Genomic DNA, 17,626 nt, shown 5'->3' with positions numbered 1-17,626 from the left:
ATGAAGCCTTTAATTTCCTGTTACATGGGCCCTGCCAAAAGTAGTTTTGAAATAACATGTGTGAGCAGCGCAGGCTAAGGGACAAGCAGCCTTACATTCATTTAGGTTTTCTATGCTTTATCACCATTTAAAATTTGATCTCCAGAAAGTACTTACCCCAACCACAGTAAATACGCAGCCTGCAGAAATGCCTTCCCCTGTGACCATTTAACATCATGCTCTTGCTTTTTATCAAGGTGATGTTTTTAAAAGGTTACTGTGTCTTCTTAAAAACTGCATTTAAAGGATTAAAGAGCTTGTCCATTATAGTATCCACTGTACCTCTTATGAGGATTCAAGTGCTAAAGTCATCCCAGAATTGTGTATCAAGAAGCCACTCTCTCCAGATGAGTTTGCTTCCTTTCATTGTATAAACCATATAACCCTTGCCTTTTTTTTTCCCCTCCGACCCAGGGTATCCAGGGATTTACCTCGAATCTAAAAGTGTTCATTTGCCATCACTATCCTATCCCAGATTTCCGGCAGTCTTTCACCTCCTCCTAAATGATTTATCACATAGATTTTAAATCAATTATCCTATATTCCATGTGTTTTAAGCCTATTTTATGGTTATTTAAATTTTTTTTAAGAAATACAGTATTAATAAATACCCCCTCATATGTGCCACCACTGCACACATTCCTGGATGGTAAGGTCATAGCCTATTTATCATTATCCAGTGACCCATAGGGAGTACATACTCAATAAATATCCATTCAGTTGAGTTACTGAATCTCTTTCCAGGCTCTGTCCTCTCACTTGACCTCAGGTCCCACAGGTACAACTCTCTGTCCCCTGGTCACTCGAAAATGCCCCAACTCAGCTTCTTCCTTAAATTGGCTCCCCCCCTAACATTTGCATCTCAAGCCAGTTATTCAGCTTTAGCAATCTCAAGGTCATCTATGACTCACTGTCTTGATCCTGTCAGCACAATGTTCTGAAGCTCCTCCTTTGGAATGTTTCTTGTACTGGACTCTTCCTTCCAGTTCTCATTGCCAGCATCACTTTCCAGATCTTCAACAAATCATAGCTGGATTATTACAACAGTTTTCCAACAGAGATGGCACCAGGGAAGGCTACTAAACTGCACTGAGTACCTGGTCTATACCTATGTTTTTCATGCACTATATTTAATTCTCATAACAATGCTATGAAGCAGGTATTATTTTCTGTTTCATAAATAAGAAAAACAACCTCAAAGGAAATTGCCCAAGGTAACACACATAGTAAAATGCAGACTGGGATTCTGCCTGGGGTCTGTCTGACTCCTACTCTTTCCAGTGCTTCATGCTGCTCCTGATTTTCCCCTTTGTACCCACAGCCATCCCCAGCATCTTGCTCGTCTTCAACTCTGCTTTAACTACCACACTCGTCTTAAAACCAAACCAAACCAAACCAGAATCCTCCTGTTGACAGCATCCCCCACCCCCTGCCTGGCCAATCTTCTTTTCCTTGCTCCTCAGACTCATTCTTCACTGTCCTCAAAACATATTATTCTACTTCCTTCTATGCTATCAAGGGTATTCCAATAATATCAAGGGTATTTTTTGAAAAATTAGTCGGATGCTTTTTTCCTCTGCCTTTCCAAATACAAGATCTTTGCCCCGGTTGACTCAGGCTGTCTTACTGCCTGGGGAGTGAGTGTTGTAGTGTAGAGTTGAGTGGGCATGTTTAGGGGGAAATGGAGAAGGCAAGTTTTAGAAGAGGAGTGCAAAGGGAAACATCAAGGTAATTTACAGCTTTTTGCAAGAAAACTGAGATTTTGCAAGCAGAATTTGGCTAAAGGAAAATCGTCTTGAGGAAGGATTTGTTCAATTCCTTTATTTCTCTAATTAATTCTGAAGGAACTGATCACAGAGCGCTCTCATCATGCAGACAAGATAGCTCTCCCACTTTTGACAAGCAAAGTCATGATGCTTACTGTCCTGGGAAAAGAAAGACATAAGAGAAGGCAAGTAAAATTCAAGATGTGGATCCCACAGGGTGAGGAATCATGGAGGGCAGGGGATTCTGGCCCTGCTTATGTTATCTGGAGATCTGGGACAGCCAGCCTGGTTAAGCAGGGAATTGTAAGGGCTTTCTCAAGCCTCCCTCAGCTCCCAGGTCACGTGGACCCTGCACTGAGAGCCAGGGAGCCTGTGTCAAGACTAGGGAGGACGGCTGGTGCGGTTAGCTAGATAGAGCTCTGTAGCCCATGGGAACTGAGCTGAAACCATGTACAGCAGGGAGCACATCTGGGTTATACCAAAGGCAAGTCAGCCAAGATCAAGTTACTGCTGCTGACAAGCAGCACCCAAGTAGACAATGAACATTGCCTAGAGACGGGAAGAATCAAAGGACACCAACTCTTTCCCCCTCCAGGGGACACATAAGCTCCCCTCCCCCAATGCCCAGATGCTACAGAGAAGAGCCAGGGCAGGGGCAGCTTTCTGGGAGCCTGAGCAATTTTTCTTAAAAAGAAAATTTACTTTATACTATCACACTAAGATCAATGAAATCAGCCTCATAGCATCCCTCCTGAGTGTGATAAACTGGGGGTGGGCATGAACACCATAGAGACTCTGGCCCTTGTGGAGACTGAGGGGGAAGACTGAGCAAGCAAAGGTCCCTTAGACACCCCCTCAAGGCACATGGAGACACTGTCCTGTTGAGCAAATCCCTGCACCGATAGAGGGCAAGCCTTCCCTCCCTGTTAACTCACACAACTGCCTAATTGCTTAATTCACTTAATTGCTTAATTTATTGATTGCTTAATTCATTTGTTGAATGAGAATAAGTGTCTGTTTAGCAAGCAAAAAACAAAAACAGAATATAAAAAACAAATTTAAGCCATAGGTTGGACCTCTGGTTCACTTTTTTCTCTCCCACTCAGCCGGGGGAGGCTCAGGAGAAAGACCTGTTTGTTACAGGCAGATTACAGGAGCTACATGCTCCCGCTCAGCCAAGCTGTCATGGTTTCTTGACTCTGCCACACCTGCCTCTGGATGCTCCTTTTGTTTCCATCCTAGGCATACTCTTTTTTCTGCCCTTTGCCGGTTCAAATCCTTCCTACCTTCTGTGGTCCAGCTTACATTAGACTTCCGTAAATAGAGGGTAAAGTTTCACAGGGTAATGACTAGAAGACCTGCAAGATTCTGTCCATTCTGAAATGTTGTCTTTTGATCCTTTCCGAAACCATTCCTGACTATTTCATCAGCCTGAGTTTTTGTAACACTGCTAGTCTGCCCCTAAATCTATATGCTTAATTTTATTTCATCTTCTTGATTACTGTCTCCTCTGATATTCATGCCCCCTAAGTTCAATTGAGGATAGATGCTTCATGTTTCCTATGTTATGTTTTATAATTCTTATATCACCTCTACAGTACCTAATACAATGCAGTGTATGTTTAAAATATTTGTCAGTTGATACTAATTCTACAGATAAAGAGACTCAGTCAGAATGGTAAGTAACTTCCTTAAGGTCACTGAAGGGTAGCGAATTAGAAGATGAGAGTCAGAGGGCCTCTCCCAGGCTCTCTACTCTACCATGCTGTCTCTAGAGAATAAGAAAATGAATAACAGGTTGCAAATCAAAGTAACATTACTGTATTAAAATATATCCTCAGCTTATGTGTTGGAACATTTTGGTTCTATACAGAACAGCTTCTAAAATGGCTCTTTGGATTGAACTGCAAGCTCTTTAGCACACAGCAACAAATGAACATTATTAAGAAATCACCTCAACTCCTTTATTGAAATGAGTGAGGAAATAACCACCTACTCAATGCACTTAGCAAGCAAGCAAACAAGGTAATAACACCATCAATGTGAGCCAAAGCAATGAGAATAACACCCAAACTGTCCTGACCAATCAGTTCACCGCTCCAAAGAAAGCGAATGTGCCAGCTAGCTAGGAGCCAGTCTGTCATTCTGTGAAGGGCAAGAAAAGCGGAAGGAGCCACAGAAGAGAGAGAGCGAGAAAAGCGCAGAGGAGAGGAAAAAAGGTGAGAGAGCAACTGCCATGCTAGCTACAGTCTCGGAGATGGTGACAACTCCAAGTGGTAATGAAGGCGGGAAGCAGCAGGCACTGACAAAAGACAAGAAAGTCAGAGACAAAAAGTCAAAACATAGACAAAGTCCACGGTCCTCTGGGAAGCAGGCACCTGTCAGTCAATGCGGCTGCCTCTGGAGACATCTGACATCTACACGGTGTGCCTTACATGTGAGTGTGCTTGGAAGGAAGACAGGGCATCTGAAACACAACCTTGATAATGTCATCAAAAACACACGTTTTGAAAATCTCCTAACGTATGTATTTGTGGAAGGGAAGAAATGGAGTGGGAGTCACTGAACTTCAGTAGCATCTAAGCGCACCAGTGTGCAAGGCTAGAGGAAGGCAGCCCATTCAGTTCGAATGTCTAATGTAGTCGTACATTATAGAGGGCTATGGGTCTCATGTCTCTCGCCATCTACGCTGAGCCTGCATCTACCGACACCATGAACAGCTAAAGAAAACATCGTCACAGTAGCAACCAAGCCAGCAAGAAAAGGTGCTCCACTTAAGAAAGAGGAAAGCGCAGCTTTCATTTCTAAAAATTCTCATCCCACAAAAAAATTAAAACGTAGAGATTCCAGCAATTATAGGTCTAGAGAGATATTTGGGTCTCCACAGTAATTAATTCCCTGAGAGTTTCTGTTGGCCTGTGTTATATTCAGAATTCCCCATGTATCATTTTAATAAATCTATTAGACATATGCTAATTTGGGTATATGCCCTAATGACTAAGTCAGAGACAAGAAGCTGTTGTATATTTAAGGAGGGAAGCTCCGGGCTCCTCTGTGCATCGCTTTCCCTGTCACCCCCCTCATGAAAGCTCTGCCAGACCCCTCACCAGCTAAAACCAGAAAAGCAAAAAAGCCATTTAACAGTGTGTTGCTCCCACTAAAAGTCCACCGGGAGCAGAGGTGAGGACCCCTAACCATTGCCCGCATGACTTCTTGATAATGCTTCTTAAACATATGTGCCCAAGAAAGTATTCAAGCAAATGCCTTCTAGAACTTAGATGTTTCTGTTTGTGTATATAACTCCATTAAGTTGACTATTGTATGCTTTGTAATGGTCTGCTTTCATGCCTGTCTCCTCAATGATACTGTAACATCCTTTAGAGCAGAGACAGCCTTCTTTATGTCTATGTGCCTAGCTTTTAGTACATGGCAGATGAAAATGTATCTGCTGGAGGGATGCATGCACAGATGCACGGGCACTTAAACCGTAAGACTGAACACCTAGGGAACAGCAATTCTCCCCTCTAGATTAAAGAATAGCCTTGCTCATAAAAGACAATGTGTGGAAGTAGTGATAGAGGAGAACTGGAGTAATTCTTCTATAAAAAAGAATGTCTTGAATACTTTAATACAACTTAATAGTCATAAGTCAAAGTAATGTAAATAATCTTTCTTCTTTCAAAGCAAATTTATGATTAATCACATTCAATTCTTAGTTACGCCACAAAAAGTAACTGGTGAATTCTACATCTCTTGATTTTGATCTTACATAAACTTACATTTTGTCAGGATAATCTGGGGGCAAACAGAGGATAAATCTTAGAATTAATAAGCTCTAATAATTAATAGTTAAGTTTATCTTCAAAAATAAACTCATTTTCACAATGCTTTCTAAAACTAACATTTATCATTTCAGGAAGATTAGTGATAAGGAAATCAGAAGTCAAAAACGAATTCAGTCTATAACTGAACAAAAATTGAGACAAAATGAACTCAATAGTAAAGTAAAAAACTTCTACTGACCCAAGAGAAGTGCATGCTTGGCTATTTTAATATGTTAGTCACGATCAATTATATATATATTAATCTCTAACATTATTAGAAGCAAAGGGATCTGTTTTTCTATTACTATCATCCATATCCAAAGTCAGAAGTCTGAGGTTTTTAGATCCTTGCTCCCATCTCATCACCCTGCGACCTACTTTTCAACAGAGAATCCATATGCATCAGTCCTATTTGACGAAATGTATTTAGAATTGCAAAACTGGTGTAGAATATTAGCCTTGTCATGCTCTTTCCTTAACAGGTCACACACTTGTGGACATTTAAACCTCATTTTTTAAAAAGGTCTAGGATCAAATCCATATTGTCATCTATTATTTGAATAGCGCAAAGAAGGGAGGTTTTTTTTTAATAAGGAAATTGTTTTTCACTAGATAACTGTAGGCACATATCCCTGACCTAGATGCTAAATTAAAGACAAAACACTATAACAATTCTAATTATTCTCATAAAGTCACTGCTGAGCCCCTTATGCACAAGTGTGAAGTTGGCCACCCCACAGTTCACAGCTTCAGACTTCTATCTGGGGCCAGACTCCTATGCGTTCACCCTGCACAGGCCACTAATCTGGCTCCCCTGCCAGGCTGCTCCTGGGTGATGTGGAGGGCAGCTCGGAGAAGGAAGACTGCCCGTCTAGGAAAAAGCCGCCCTCCCCAGAAGACTGTTCCGCGACCATTCCTTGAGCATGTTCCCTGAAGGGGGCGATCTCAGTTCCCAGCCAGGAAGTTCAAAGGATTCCTTCCTACCAAGGGCACAGAAGCTCAGTAAAAAGAGTTTCCTTCCTCCCGTTACATTTTCTGTGGTGTTTTATTGTCTACTGTCAGCTGGGGGTAAGGGTTTATGGGATATTGTAGGCAAATGAACAGCTCAGTGGGTTTGAATAATTGAGAGAGAGAGAGGGGAAACAGACAGACATTTGCTATCCCAGCATAGTAATGAAAAATCCCTAAAATTCTAACCCAGTCGTGAAATGATGGTCCAGTCCTGGTCCAGGACCCTTTCACCTCTTTGATATTAACAGAAGAGAAAATCAGAAACAATGTTTGGCAGGGAGTCAATTGTGCCTTGAGATATCCTTTTCTCCTCTTTCCCCCCATTCTTAGTCCTCCTACTTAGCTTACAAACTTTCTCAAGTTGATCTGCCATCAGCAGGTAAATTGAAATGATTAATTAACTGGGTCTCATAAATGAATTAATACTAATTAGTAGTTTCCTGTGTTGCTCCTCCCAGGAGCATTTTTAAATTTCTCTGAGGAAGAGAGAAAAGTTTAACCCAAAGGAGGCCACAGTGTAAACAGCACAGCCCTAGGAACCGGGAGATTTCAGATGGCCTGGGGTTGCCGTGATTAGATGTCAACCTTCAGCTTCAGTTTCTCAATTTGAAAAAGAAGGGACTGGACTAGATAGAATCCTTTCCAACTCAAACATTCTATTTTTCTCCAAAATATTCTATATTAGTTAAATTTAGGAAGTGTGGTACCAAGATGATTTTAGGCAGAGGACTTCAGATGCCCCTCATACCACACTGTACAGATTACAGTAGAGATGAGGCAGGAGCCAAAAATGGGGGAATTCGCTGACAGTCTGTATGAAGAGTAGGTAGAATCCCTTCCCCCAGATATCTAAGCCATAAGTGATATGATCAAGTGACAATCCTCACCCCTACAAGAAAGACAGGACATGAAATCTCTAGAGAAATAGAGATGGAGATGCTCTAGATAGGACACTAGGCCCAGAGGAGGGCAGAGACTAAGAAGAGGGGGTCTCTGCCCAGTTCCAGAAGACCAACAGCCAGGTTTATTATCTCCCAAACCCTCCTCCCTTGAGAAATATTTTAAAAATACTGCATCTCTGAAATAAAAAAGAATGCTATGACAAAGGAATACTTGTAAGACAAGAAAGAGCTCTTAGAGATTAAAAATATAATAGCTAAATGGAAAAAACTCAGTGAAAGAGTTGGGAGATACAGTCAAGGAAATATCTTAAAAGAACAGAGAAGACAAGCGTTGGAAAATGGGAGAGAAGAGACACAAAAACTAGGGGATCAGCCAGGAGGTCCAACATCCAAATGACAGGAAGTCCAGAAAGAAAAAAGAAGGAAAATAGTGGATAGGAAAGAATAAAAGAAATAACACATGAAAATATCCCAGAACCAAAGGGCAGAATCTCTAGATATTGAAAGGGTTCACCAAGGGTCCAGCTCACAGAGTGAAAAAAAGACCCATACCATCTTGAAATTTCAGAAGAGTACTAATGAAGAGGTGATTCTAAAGCCTTTCTGAAGGAAAAAAAAATTTAAACCACATACAAAGTAAGTCAGAGGTTTTTAGAAGGGATGTCTTCAGGAAACCACACACTGCTAGAGACTGCAGACCATTTATCTAAAGAAGCAAGGACAAGATGGGACAAATATTTACTCTAAGAAAAACAAGTAATTATAAAAGAAAAGAAATGCAATCATACCATACTACTAGACTCAGCAGTCAACAATAGTTACTGGTCATAAACACGGTCATAATAATGAAGACTTTAATATATTAATCAGAAATTGTGATCAACCATGTGGTGGAGGATAGGGGGAGATTAAGAGGTTTAAGTGAGTGAAAATTCTCACTTAAGATGACTGATAACATCTAAAACATAAGAAGAACAAGACAGCAGGAGTTGAAGGGGTTGAAAGTGGAATGCAATGGTGTGGGCGGGAAGAAAAGGGACTGCCGGAGACGTGCTATTGTCCTATAAGCCTTTTTAGCACTAACTTTAAACACTATATTCATGGACTACTTTGATAGTATATAAAAATAATTTAAAACAACCTATGTTGTAAATAGTGAAATTACTTCTCTAAGGGACAAACTAATAACGTAATTAAAAGTTTCAGATTATTAAAGGGCTCAAGTCTAATACCATGTTGTGCTATTCTTGACAATTAAACTCTAACTGTGGAGAAACCTAACTCTTCCTTAATAACACTGACTAATAAAGTCTGACTTTACTCCCCTAAAGTCCAAACTCCTGTCCCTGGAGATGCAACGGTCACTTGGAGAATCTCTGATTTCCGATCCAGGGGTGTGAGAGAGATGCTGTTCCCAATTTGATGCCCAAAGCAACACGCACAACACTGCTCTCAACCGCACAGCAAAACGAAGCCAGATGGGAACATTTACACAGGCCAGTGCCACAGAAACTAACATCCAACTAGACAGTCTGGGTTACAAGGCATTGTGTACCCATCTTCAGCTCCCCTATGTTACAGAGCTGAGAATCAGAAGCTTTACTAATTTTTTAAATCTTCTAATCACTATGCAGCTTTATTTTTTAAAATAAAAATTGTATATATTTAAGGTATACAATATGACAATATACATATACACAGTGAAATGACTACTACAGCCAAGGGTAATTATCATATCCATCTCCTCACACAGTTACCTTTTTGGGGGGGGGGTGGTAGGAGGGGGATGAGAGCACCTGAAATCTACTCTCTTACCAAATAGCCAAGATACACATGCCGACAACCTAAGTGTCCAGTGACAGGTGAATAAACAAAGAAACTGCAGTGTATATACATACAATGAAATATATTCAGCCTCAACAAAGGAGATCCTGCCATTTGCTACAACATGGATGAATGTGGAAGACATTATGCTAAGTGAAATAAGCCAGACACAGAAAGAAAAAACCTGCATGATCTCACTTATATGTGGAATCTAAAAAAGCCAAATCCACAGAGGCAGAGAGAAGAATGGTGGTTACCAGGGGCTGGGAAATGGGGAGAATGAGGAAATGCTGGTTAAAGTGTACAGACTTCCAGTTGCATGGGACAAATAAGCCTAGAGAGCTTATGCACAGCATGACGACTATAGTTAATAACACTATATTGAATACAGAAGCTCTATTATTGATTCGGTGAATAACCTTTAGAAAATGACTTTACTTCTCTGTGTACCAATTTCCTCACTCGCCAAATGATGACAATGATAAACGTGCTTTAAAGAGGTGTGATTCAAGTTAATTAGTATAAATGACAGCATGGAGTATTTTATAAACACAAATTACTGCCCTTATTATGACAAATTTTTGGCAGCACTTCCAGAAGAAAAACTAAACAGAATCCTCCTTTCCAGAAGTCTTTCTCTGTTAAAGATAACACTGCTGAGAAATCTAACGATTTTGTGTACGTCTGTTGATACATATAAGGATTGATTCTTCTTACTAAAAGTAGACTCAAGTTTCTCTCTTGATTACCAAGCATTTGCCAATTGTGGGTCAATTCTTCCCTGTTCCTGAAACTCTTCTCTCTAGCAGCCTTTCCTTAGTACCACCTGCTCCTTCATCTTTTTCTGTACCCTTTGCCGGCTACTCTCGCTCTCCGCCCTCTAACAAAAGAGTTTCCCTCCGAAAAGGAGCTGAGGCTCCCCTGTTTTTCTCTTCACACTCCTTCTTTGGGTAATATCATATACTCACATGACTCTGTAACAATTCCCATCAGATAGCAGACTCTCAAATTCTCCCATTTTAAACTTGCCTTTCCATCTTTCTGCGTGACACCTCTATCAGGACTATCTGAAAAATCCGATCCTCCTCTTTGTTTTTTTCAATAATGACACCAACCACCAATGTTCTTAGTTATCTAGGTCAAAATCACCAAATCATCTCTGGCTTTGCTTTCTCTTTCAATCCCCCAAGGGCAGTTAGTTGCAGATTCCCATAGATTCTATCTGTGTATTCTCTCTTCCAATCTCTCCCCTTTCTATCCCGCCAGTACTACACTATTACAGACCCAAATCTCAGCCTGGACAGCTACAAATAGCCCCCTAATTTATTTAATCACATTCTGCCAATTGCCACTTCAATCTATCTTGCTCTCAGAGTGGCTTTGATCAAATTGTTGCTGCTTTGAAACCATCAATGGCCCCCTATTGCCTGTTCCTGGCATATAAGATCCTCCACATAATGCCCCAAACCAACACATCCACCAGCTACATCTCACAGCTCTCCTACACATACTCTGTGTTCCAACCAAACTCAACTAATAATCACTAGACATGCCTGGCATTGGGGTGAATTAATTACCCAGTCTGTCTCTGCCTCCTATCTTTCAAGGTCAATAAAGGTTTCCTTGATTTCTCTACAACCTTACGTTGCGTTGTCTGTCTCTCCTTTGCACTTGACCCTTCATAGCTCCTTCCTTGTGTTTTTATGGTTACTTATTTTATTCTAACTTACAGCATAATTGCTCACACCCAGTTTCATTTCCTCCTCTCCCTCATGAGATTTCAAACTCCTTGAGTGCAGAAAAGTTGTTATACTTGTCTTTGTGGCTTGCTGCACTTACCCTGCGCAGGCAAATGCTTAAGAAATGTCTTTGAATTGAAACTCATGAGAGTGCCCTCAAATGCCTTTTTGGAGTTCATCAGATATATTTAACAAGCAAAAAATTCCACGAATGAGGTAATCTCACCAATGACATACTACTTGGTCCTAGGTTTGCAAACAATTGGGATAAAGGAAGTCTTGGTTTGAATCAATAGTTGAATCAAGAGTTCTATCAAAGGATAAAAAACAGTCTTGTTAGTGATACGGCAGAAGGCACTCTTCCTCCTAAGACAGTCCGTTTAAAATTCCCAAGTGGAATACTGGAGCATGGAGCAGTGAAATGAGCAACAGCATCACCCTGAGGAATCTTTCTGGTAAAAGTGGGATTCCATCCTCAGCACCCCTGTTGAATTTTAAACTCAGCTGTTCTCTCGCGCCTACTGAAATGACCCTGGGGCTTTGATGGACTGAGTGTCCTCTTCCGATGCCATCCTAGGGCTGCTGGTTCACTTTCTGAGCTATTAAACTGTGTCCATACTCTCCTCAATCATGGCACAAAGAGCTAACCTCTGCTACAGATATCAAGCCAGTCTCTGACGTGTACCAAGTGACAGGCCTCAGGTAACCATGAAGAGTTTGCTGCCCTACCTCCAGAAGAAACGTTTATTAACGTCTATCTCCTTAAAATGACTGGGTCTTCTCAACCGCTTTACAAAATAAGTACGATTGCAACAGTTATTTGTTGAATTACGTACAGTCAACATATAGAAAGGAAAGATGTTCTGTTAGCGGTTAGACAGCTAGCCTACAATAGAATTTGCCCCCGCACCTTTGTGTAATTGACCTCAAACTTCAAAAGGCAAAGGGAGTAATCTGCTCCGCCCTACTTTCTCAGATAAGACTGCTGTGCTGTCCCATTTAGTGTAGATTTAAGGTAAAAGAAAAAAATTTTTAAAGAATCAAGAAATTGAGCTGGGTTATAAAAACCAAATTGGCTAAAGAAAAAATGGACAACGTCTTATAACCTTAGGGAGTGGGGAAGCCAGCGAGCTGGCAGCGCTTTAATCCCAAAGGATATACCTTCCGCCCATTTCCCGGGCCATTTCCTCTCCAGGCTAATCTTCAGCAATAACTGAACCACATCAGGATGCGTCGCTCATTTTAAATCAGAACCCTTCCCTAAGCGATCTACTCCCAGCCACTGATTTCTCTTTCTTAGAGGCAAGTCCGGGGCCGGCCAGGCGCCGCCTCCGAGCGAGCCCAGCGGTGTGAGAGCCCGGGGTCGCCCGGAAGGCCTCGGACCCCGGCTGTGGGCAGCTCGCGGGCAGCAGGGGGCGCTGCAGAACCTCCGTCCCTGCCCGGAGAACCACTTCCCGGCCCTCGCGGTCAGGGCCGCCCGCCACGTCTGACCCCAAGTTCTCTACCTACATTTGTGCGTTCTTCCTAAAAGATGCCAGTAAACCCTGCAGCACGCCCAAGGTACGTGACAAGAGAAATAGAGGGCATGCACCCTAAAACTAATCACCTTCTTTCTCATCCTCTCTGCATCTCGCAGCTGATTAAATAAGGCTGTTTCCAAGATCTGTAAATTAAGAAAAGTTGCTCTTTCTCACACACTAGAGCTCCGACCTTTACCTTCCTTTAAAAAAGAAGCAACTGCTGGCCCTGCGCCGCCTGGGAACTACAGCCTAAGTTAGCACCACAGCGGTTCCCACGGCCGCCCCGCGCCCGCTGTCTCGCCGGTGGACCCGCTGGGGCTTCGACTCCAACTTTGAAAGGGCCGTCGGGGAACAAGGCGACCGGAGAAACCTCCAACCCACACTCTGTACCGCACACCGTCTCCTCCCTTCTCCCCACTGCCCTGTCCTGCGTCGGAGGGGACCCAAGTCCCCAGGGTGGCTCGAAGCTGGGACGCCGGGGAGGAGGTCGGGGTTGGAGAGCGCGCCTCGGTCTAAGCACATCTTCCACTTCTTTGGCCTCCCGGGGTGGGCTTGGGGACCCCAGGGTCCATTTTCCGAAGGGTCCCCAGCCCACGGAGAGTCCGCGCGTCCTCGGTGGTAGGAGAGGAAGTGTCAGCTCGCTGGGCAGCGCGTCTGGCGTCTGTTGTGTCTGTCCGCGGGGCTGTTTCGCGCAATTGAGCCGGGACAGAGCCCCCGCCACGCCTTCGGCGCCCCCCAAGTCCCTCTACAGAGTAGGACCAAGGGGGCGAGCCCCCGGCCGAGGTTTGTTCCCCCCGAAGTCGCCCGGAATCGAACTGCCTTGCAGTGCCGGGCGGGGCGTGGGGGTCCCGGGCACGTCGCGGGGAGCCCGGGGGCGCGCCTTCCCGCCCCCCGGCCAGCGCCCCGCCGCGGGCTGCCGCCGGCCGGGTACTCACATGTCGGGTCCCGGCGAGAAGGGCGGCGGGCGGTAGCCGTGCGGTTCTCGCTGCGAGGGCGCGGGGCGCGGCTCGAGCCCCCCGTTGACGCCCCTCCAGCCCCGCCGGCGGCGCTGCGGCTCCGCGCCCTCGTCCTCGCCCTCGTCCTCCTCCTCCGGCGCGGGGAAGGTCACCCTCGCTTGCTCCTTGCACTTCTTGACCTTGGTGGACATCGCGCCGACTGCGGTCCGCGCGCGGGGGAGCCGGCCGCCCGCTTCCGCCGCCCCTGGCGCGCGGTCTCCCCGCGGCGCCCCTTCCCCGCCTCCCGCGGCGCCCGCAGCGCCGGACAGCCCCGGGCGGGGAGGCCGGGGGAGAGCACGGCGCGGCCCGCGACCGAGCAGTCAGAGGCGGGAACCCGAGCCGAGCCGCCGCCGCCGCCCACCATCAACCCGTGAGAGCAGCCGCCGCGGCTGGGGCTGCGAGGAGGAGGCCGGCGGCCGCGCGGGGCGCTGGCGCGGGGAGAGGTTCTCCCGCCTGCGGGCGGCGGCGATGCCTCCGCGGTGCCCGTCTCCTGTCTCCGACAGCATCACTTGCTAGGACTGTACCGTTACTCAGGGTGAGAGGGAGGGAGGGATAGAGGGAGGGAGACAGAGGAGGGGGGAATCAAGTCCTCATCAGGGAGAGCCTGAGTGGGACACAGACCAGCAGGTAGGGAGTAAGGAAATCAGGGAAACTTCCCTCCCATTTCTCTTCCGGAGATCTGGAGCCCTCTTCCACGTAGAGATACAAGTTTCCTGAGGAAGGGAAAAGGAAATCGTCCTGCTTGTTGTTAATTTTCCTGCCGTCGTATTTACCCTGTTCAACTCCACGTTTCAACAGGCATCACCTGGTCGTTGTGTTGCTCGCTCTGAGACCTGGTTTAACCTACAGAGGTTTAAGTACTTTTCTCTGAGTCCTCTGCACCCCAAGAATGGTAGTGCTTTGAACGTGAGTGATGCTTCAGTTTTAATGAATCTCAAAAACCTCTCACAAGATTTATGTACTTTCCAAAAAATATTTTCTAGCAAAATTTAAAGTCCCCTTTTTAAAACAACAGCAAAACAAAAATGCATTTTGAAATTCAAGAGGAGTATTTTTTTCTGGGAGAAAAGACTCATGAAATTTTAGTCAGAAGGAGTCTTAGGGATTAAGGCATTTATCCCTCATTTTAGAAATAAAACTGAGGCCTAGAGAGACTGATTAAACTACTCAAGGTAGGTAGCTAGTGAGAAAACTCAGATTCGACCCAGGCGAGTGTATTTTCCAAGGCTTTCCATTGCCTCAAATAGGCAGCTTTCCAGCAAGTCCAACTTGGAAGAATCGCAAAAATACCAGACATGCTATGAGGAGATAAAATAAGATATTCTTTTTTAACTGTATCCAATTACACCGTATTTTTTTTGAAGAGCAGTTCTCCTCAAATTTAAACAAAACACAAGTAAGGAAATGTAGCTCTTTTGAATTTAATTCTTAAAAGGTAAATAAAATATTGTGTTCTAGTATGTTGATAAGAAGTCTGTATGTTTAAGGAAGCAGTGATATTTATTTATACATCTGATGCAGAGAAAACAGGTAAATATTGTCTAGTGCTTTACGGTTGGAAGCACCTTTCCTGTATTAGCACACAGAGCAGTAGCAGCATTAAAATCCTCACAGTGTAAGTCTAGAGACCCCTCCAATTCCACCTCTGAGCTATCTCTAAAGCAGGACAGCTGTCCACACCCCAACACCACTGCCTCAGTTCAGGCCCCCATTGTCCTCCCTGCAGTCTGGTCTTTCTGTAACCTGCCTCTCCCCACACCATTTCATTCTCCACGCTACTAGAGAGACCATGCTCAGAACAAGTCTGATCATGAATTTTCTCTGCAAAAATCTCTGGTGGCTTCCCACTGCTTTCAGGTTAAAATCCAAATTTGGCATACATGGTCCTTCGTGGTCTGACCCTAATTCTTCAGTCTCTCCTCCCCGCCTCCCTCATACACATCCTAACTCCAGTTATCTGACCTCTCGCTCATAGGCTGACATTCTAGATGCTTTCCCATTGCCCTGCCTTTGTCCGTGGTATTCCTGCCACTGAAACGTCTCTCAGCCCTCGTTCACCTGGCACACTTCTACTTTTCCCTAAAGACATGGGTTCGTGGCCTCTGATCTGACACCTCTCTTATGTCTCGGGGAGCTTCCCACAGCTCTTGGTCCTTACCCATGGCACTCTACATACCACAATCTTACCACTGGTCACGTGGTATTGAAATGAACTCTTTATGTGTCTCCTCTTTAGACTGTGAATTCCTTGAGGATGGTTTGGGGTCTTATTTACTTTGAGCTACATAGGAGTTCATCTTTTTGTCTTTGCCATTTAACTCAGTACCTGATGTGCAGGACAAGCTCAATAAAAGTTTGTTGAATGAATTCAGAGGTCTTCTTGTTCTTTATAATTGCATTAACAAGTTCACCAACTGCTCTTAAGAAGGTCTGGATGGAAGCACTGTGGGAATGCTGGAGTCACGGGGTTTGGTCTCACAGACCATAATAGTTTGCGAGGGCTGCCGTAACAAATTATCACAGACCGAGTGGGCTAAACAACAGAAATTTGTCTACAGTTCTGGAGGCTGGAAGTCTGAGACCAGGATGTCGGCAGAGTTGGTTTCTTCTGAGGCCTCTCTCCTTGACTTGTAGATGGCCGTCTTCCCCCTGTGTCTTCACGTGCTCTTTCCTCTGTGTCTCTGTCCTAATCTCCTCTTCTTGTAAGGACACCTGTCATACTGGCTTAGGGCCCACCCTCATGAACTCATTTTTAGTTTGTTTACCTCTTTAAAGGCCCTATCTCTGGGCCGGCCCCGTGGCTGAGTGGTTAAGTTCGAGCACTGTGCTTCGGCAGCCCAGGGTTTCACTGGTTCGAATCCTGGGCGCGGACGTGGCACCGCTCATCAAGCCATGCTGAGGTGGTATCCCACATGCCACAACTAGAAGGACCCACAATTAAAAATACACAACTATGTACCGGGGGGCTTTGGGGAGAAAAAAGGAAAAATAAATTCTTAAAAAAAAGAAAAGGCCCTATCTCCAAATACAGTCAGTTTCTGGCGGGCAGGGGTTAGGACTTCCCCATATGAATTGGGGAGGGGGGACAATTCAGCCATAACATAAACTAACTCTCCTGGACTGAGGGAGCTGTTCCATCCAGAGTCTGCTAGCATTTATATTCTTAAGAAGTGTGTCCCTGGGATTAACGAAAACCCAGAGCAGAGGAAATCTAAAAGAAAGCAGGTTCCTAGAAAAGAGAGGAAATATGGACTTTCCTGGCATAAGCCAGCTTTCTCCTTTTTGTTTTCTTCTTTTGTAGAAGAGGATCTATCACTGTGTATATGTTGTTGGCTGTCTGTGTACGCAAGTGTTTGCCTAACGTCCATTCCAAGTCCATTACTCCTTTGGGGGAAAAAAATCAATATTCAGAAAATCCTACTGTTGAGGCAGGTTATTTTCAAGTAGAAGTGGCCACTGAGGTGTAAGTGGAAGCATAACTTTCATAAGTTCAAATAAAATAAAAGCGACTTTTTTAACCTTGTAGCAGAAGATGGTCTCCAGATTTCCTCCTAAATCGCTAAGAAAATGCTGTACCTTCTTTAAAATCTGTCTCACGCGCTGTGGAAGGCTCCTGTTCTCTGTCTGTCTCCTCTCTCGCTTTCTCCAGGGCTGTCTGTAACACACCTAATAAGAAGGCACTGTTGAGCAGTAATTCTTGCACCCGAGCTCAAGGTTAGACTTGGCAATTTTCTCAAGGGATCCAGAGCACGGGAACAGGTATAACGTTCCAAACTGCACTTTTTTTTTTCCTCCTTAAGAATAGAAGTTCTCTTATAAATGGCTTTTGCTTTGCTTTTTTTTAAAAAAAATAGATTTTATTTTTAGAGCAGTTTTAGATTTACAGAAAAATTGAGTGGAGGTACAGAGATTTCCCATATACCATCTGCTCGACACATGCATAGCCTCCTCCGTTATCAACATCTCCCACCAGAGTGGCACCTTTGCTATGACTGATGAAGCTACA

The 17,626-nt window shown here is 44.3% G+C and overlaps 1 protein-coding gene across 9 annotated transcripts in view; it reads right to left on the bottom strand.

Moving 5' to 3' along the window:
- The window catches only part of TRPC3 (transient receptor potential cation channel subfamily C member 3), a 142,806-nt gene that overhangs the window by 61,215 nt on the left and 63,965 nt on the right, over positions 1-17,626 (bottom strand). For 3 of the 9 annotated variants that reach the window (XM_070609175.1, XM_070609178.1, XM_070609181.1), the window contains exon 1: positions 13,561-13,889. The exons of 3 other annotated variants lie outside the window; for them this stretch is intronic. In XM_070609175.1, the coding sequence (XP_070465276.1) occupies positions 13,561-13,772 (212 nt within the window). In that variant the 5' untranslated portion in view covers positions 13,773-13,889. Of the gene's footprint in view, positions 1-13,560; positions 13,891-17,626 lie in introns of those variants that run through there. 3 more of the 9 variants (XM_070609177.1, XM_070609180.1, XM_070609176.1) reach the window with 2 other exon arrangements.

Source organism: Equus przewalskii, chromosome 2 (genome assembly GCF_037783145.1).
Source record: "Equus przewalskii isolate Varuska chromosome 2, EquPr2, whole genome shotgun sequence".
NCBI lineage: Eukaryota > Metazoa > Chordata > Mammalia > Perissodactyla > Equidae > Equus > Equus przewalskii.
Note: the sequence above shows the minus strand (reverse complement) of the source record. Positions and strands in the feature narration are given on the sequence as shown.